Source organism: Macrobrachium rosenbergii, chromosome 33, assembly GCF_040412425.1.
Source record: "Macrobrachium rosenbergii isolate ZJJX-2024 chromosome 33, ASM4041242v1, whole genome shotgun sequence".
Taxonomy (NCBI): domain Eukaryota; kingdom Metazoa; phylum Arthropoda; class Malacostraca; order Decapoda; family Palaemonidae; genus Macrobrachium; species Macrobrachium rosenbergii.
In genome coordinates, this window is record NC_089773.1 from 2,127,501 (window position 1) to 2,132,210 (window position 4,710).

General features: G+C 43.1%; 1 protein-coding gene across 1 annotated transcript in view; it reads right to left on the minus strand.

Annotated features, from left to right (window-relative positions):
- The window catches only part of LOC136855792 (uncharacterized), a 58,729-nt gene extending 55,684 nt beyond the window's left edge, over window positions 1–3,045 (minus strand). Inside the window, exon 1 of the mRNA XM_067133148.1 lies at window positions 1,743–3,045. Coding sequence (XP_066989249.1) covers window positions 2,006–2,935 — 930 coding nt within the window. The 5' untranslated portion in view covers window positions 2,936–3,045 and the 3' untranslated portion in view covers window positions 1,743–2,005. The remainder of the gene's footprint in view (window positions 1–1,742) is intronic.
- Between the last annotated feature and the right edge of the window lie 1,665 nt (window positions 3,046–4,710).

The window sequence follows — 4,710 nt, forward strand, 5'->3', positions numbered from 1 at the left end:
ATACCTGTATAAGTGTGCATGTATGTGTATGTCTTCCTACGCCTGTGCGTGCGGTTTGACCGGTTAATGATTGAATAATCCATACGGCGGTTATGTCGGTCACCTTAATTACTGCAACTACCGGCTAAGACACGCAACCAAGACCCCCTCCCCCCTCCCCCACCCCCTCCAATCGTCCTTCACCTTAACCATCTAGTAACCCCTCCTCCCCTCCCTTTGTTTCTCCAGGGTCAGGGCCTCGGAACCCTCTCATTTGACCAAGATAGCCGGTTAATCCTGTGACTTATACGGTGCTTTTGTGTGTGTATATATATATATATATAATGTATATATAATATATATGTATATATATATATAATTAATATATATATATATATATATATATATATATATATACTGTATATATATATATATATATATATATATATATATATATATATATATATATATATATATATATATATATATATATTTATGGTCGGAAGAGAAAGACAATCACAGCTACATTTAACACTTTTAACTTAGGTATCGAGAATGGATACGCAGGAAAATTCACACACACACACTCACACACACACATACACACACACACATATATATATATAATATATATATATAATATTATATATATATATATATATATAAATTAGTTCTGTAATGAGGAAGCTTTTCATTCTTAGGTTCAGTAAACTTGAAAATTTATGTTCTTTATGCGTATTCGTAGAAACGTAGAAATAATCTGAGATTAATTGTGAGTGTGTGTATGAATATAAACCTCACAGTCTTAAATTTCGAATCTGCACCTTTTAGGTACTCAAACTTTGAACAATTTTGGGTTTTTGCACGACATGTTTGGCAAATCTTAATCTAGGATAATTCAGCTCTTACTTTTCCGCGAAATGTCAAACATAAAACCGAATCTAAAATGACTTAGGTCATCGTCAGCGACTACAATCGAGGTAGGACGGATTGAGGTGTGGCCGAATCTACGTTTTATTAAAGTTCTTCCCCCCTTCATCACGACGGCGGCAGAAGTGCGGATTTTTATCACTGCTATTTGATCGAACACTGGTGTACGTTTTCGTTCAGTCTTCCATTTTGACTGGAATGTACTGTACAGACTCTGAAATCAAGTCGCATTGGTATCGCTGATTATGAAGTTAGATGGGTGTATTAGATACGCGACTCGCCGTTAAGAAAATGAACTCTGAGTAATCTAAGATGCGCGAATACCATTGCCGTCAAGAAAACAAGATGAAGAAAATGAGATTAGAGGCACACTAAGATAGTTTACTAATTGCAGACACTCTGAAGGTAGGTATACCACTTGCCATAAAGAGTGCAAGTAATCGTAAGCACCCTTGGGATATGTGTAGCACTTTCCGTGAATAAAATCATTATGGTAGGCTCACTAGAACAGGCATACCACTGCCATCAAGAAATTAATGAATATTTAAGGTACACTCAGGGATATTTGTATTTCATATTAGTAAGAATTGAGACGATCACCGAAATGTACGTGAAATCAATGAAAGCCTCATACTTCAGCGCAACACTAAAAAATGGGGGGCTGTTGAAGATGATGATCAAGTTGCCGTACATGCTATGATGGAAGGGTTGAAAAGGGGAGAGGCTGGATTTTGGAGAACCGAATCCCCGAGGCCTCCCGCATGACATCTGGACGAACGGCACTCAGAGTGCCAAAATGCAAGGATATATCGCAAGCAAATCACTGTACTTACCTGGGGTGTGGGGGGCTCTCTCGTGTTTGCTGTGGCTGTGGCTGTTTCCGTCGGGTGGTGCTGTGGACGACGTTGACGACGACGACGACGACGACGATCGTTGGTGGTGGAGAAGAGCCGCTGATGTTGGTAGAGATCGTGTCGCCCTCTGTGGGTAAGTTCGGAAAGCGGGTTTCCCCCCTCGATCACTAAGCGTCCTGACCTGACCTATATCCCTTTGCAATTGTGCACAAGCAGAGACTTCGCCAGAGTCTCTCTTCCTCCTAATGGTCACTGTGTGTCCAGGCGTCAGCGGGAGCGACTGAGAGAGAGAGAGAGACAGACACAGAGAGAGAGAGAGAGAGACAGAGACAGACAGAGAGAGGGACAGAGAACGACTGACAGAGAAAGAGAGAGAGAGAATGCGAGACCCCGTTATGATCCTCGCCAGGAGCAGTTGTCGTATGGGCGCCGCTACGACAACCGCCGACGTCAGCTGGCGGCTGCTGCTGCTGCTGCTGCTGCTGCTCGCCTCTGCTGCTCGCCTCTGCCTGTGTGTGTGTGCGTGTGTGTGTGTGTGTGTGAGTGTGTGCGTGCGCGTGTATGTGCCAGCGGTGCCTGTGTCTGTGTGTGGACGTGTGTATGTACGTATGTATGTATGTGTGTGTGTATGTGATGTGCCGGCGTTTCGGAGGAGTCCTACGCCGACTGCTGCCATTTTGTATGAGTCGCCGGCTAAGAAGAAGAAGAAGGGGAGAACGAAGAAGGTGTTTCTGCTTCTGCTTCTCCTGCTGCTGCTGCTGCTGGTACTCCTCCTCCTCCTCCTTCAGGTGATGGCCGAATTGCTGAAGCTGCTGCTTCTCGCTTCTGCTTCTGCTTCTGCTGCTGCAGCTGCTGGTGGTGGTGATGGTCCTGGAAGTACTACTCCCTCTGGAGGTGGTGCGTCTGAAGGCAGAGAGAGAGAGAGAGAGAGAGAGAGAGAGAGAGAGAGAGAGAGAGAGAGAGAGAGAGAGAGAGAGAGAGCGAGCCTCCGTGATACTTGAGGAGCGTCGAAAGCAATGGGGACCCGAGTGATATGTACATGAGGGGAAAGCAGTAGTTGTGCAACTGCTGCTGGGCTTTTGGAGGGGGGATTGGGCAAGCAGTTGGATGGCCACAGCAGTCTGAGAGGGGAACCATAGTCGCTTGACCCCAGACTCCCCTCGCGCGCGCATGCGCCCTGTGACCCCCGTGTGTCGGTTATCGTCCGGAACCGATGCCTTCTTTTCTTGCCGACCGAAATGAATGGCAAAGGCCTTATCGCCTCCACTTAGCGATCGGGCAGTGTCCGGAATAAGAGGCCGCCGATATTTTGGCCTCCCAGATGCTTAGAGCATCTCCTTGAAGCCCTTGGCAAATTGCACCTGTCGAAGCCGAGGCCGAGGCCGCGGCCCGAAGACGGTTGAAGCTTGCGCCTCGACTCGTAACTGAATGCAAGAGCAGCAGGCTCCATATCGATTGGAAGCGACGCTGCCACGTCTCCTGGTCATCATTTTACAAGTCATTTCCTCTTAACTGTATCACGTGGAAGAACGTGTTAACCTTTCAACGTCATGTCTGAATGATAGAGCAGAGCCTCCGAATGGCCCCGCCATCGGAGATGCATCATAGGAACAGCGGGGAGCGAAAGGGCCGGAGAGGGAGAAGTCATTTGGCATCGGCGCGGATTATCAGACGTAGCGGTTACCATATTGATGATAGACTAGGATTTGCCATACGAGCGATTGTCTCCTTAAATAACATTCATTCTCTCCCTCTGGGTTCAACGGGACTAAAATCGTTATTATTGTCTTTTTTTTTCTTTTTTGCCTTTCTCTCTCTCTCTCACACACACACACACACTCTCTCCCTCTCTCTCTCTCCCTCTCCCGTGTTTCAACCGTGTCCACGTCTTAATTTTATCTCAAGAGAGGTTAAGAACTTTTGTGTTTGTCCCGTGACGTTCGAATTCCTCGACAATAACGAACGTATGAATAACGCCCGTATGAGGAAATTTGGAATTGATTCTGATAATTTCTTTGTATTTGTGACTGGCGTAATCCCAGCTCAGAGAACTCCCTTCCTAACATGCCTAAATAAATAAAAAAAAATATTAAAACATATAAGAAATAATTTTATAGATAACGCTTTGAGGAACAGGCCTCGTCCATAGCTAAATATTATCCTAGATCCTACAATGTCAAGAGTAATATTCTATAAAATTTGTCCCTCGCTAAAATCATTACCTGGAATTGAAAAATATGGCAATATTCTATAAAATTTGTCCCTCGCTAAAATCATTACCTGGAATTAAAGAATATGGCAAATATGGCAAATGTCCATACTCGGAAAAGTAAGAAGCAGAGAGTTATCTGTATAATGCTCAAAAACTCACCATTGGCGATATTGTGGGAAGTGAGGTCGGTGGCGGAGGGGAGATCTTTCTGGAATACCAATATAAACATTATTTTCGGCACGGAGGGTTTTTTTATATATATATATATATATATATATATATATATATATATATATATATATATATATATATATATATATATATATATATATAATATTTTATATGTATTATTTATACATATATTTTATATGTATATACAGTATGATACATATAAAAGATAGATAGATAGTTCACTTAAGTTCAGTTCATCTTTATTTCATATCTCAGATACATAGGTAAAAAAACTGTAGCGATGTAAAATACATTGGTCGGAACAGACACATGACTAGCCATCCTGGTACACACACACACACACACACACACACACACACACACACACACACACACACACACACACACACACACACACATCCCTTCACAATGCACAAAAACAAACGAACAAACAGAGAGGACATCACATAAAACTTCCAAAACGCTCCAGTAGTATCAACTTTCTAAAATTTACACTTACCATTTTAGATACAAAGTCAGAAGGAGACTCATAAAAGTCATGAA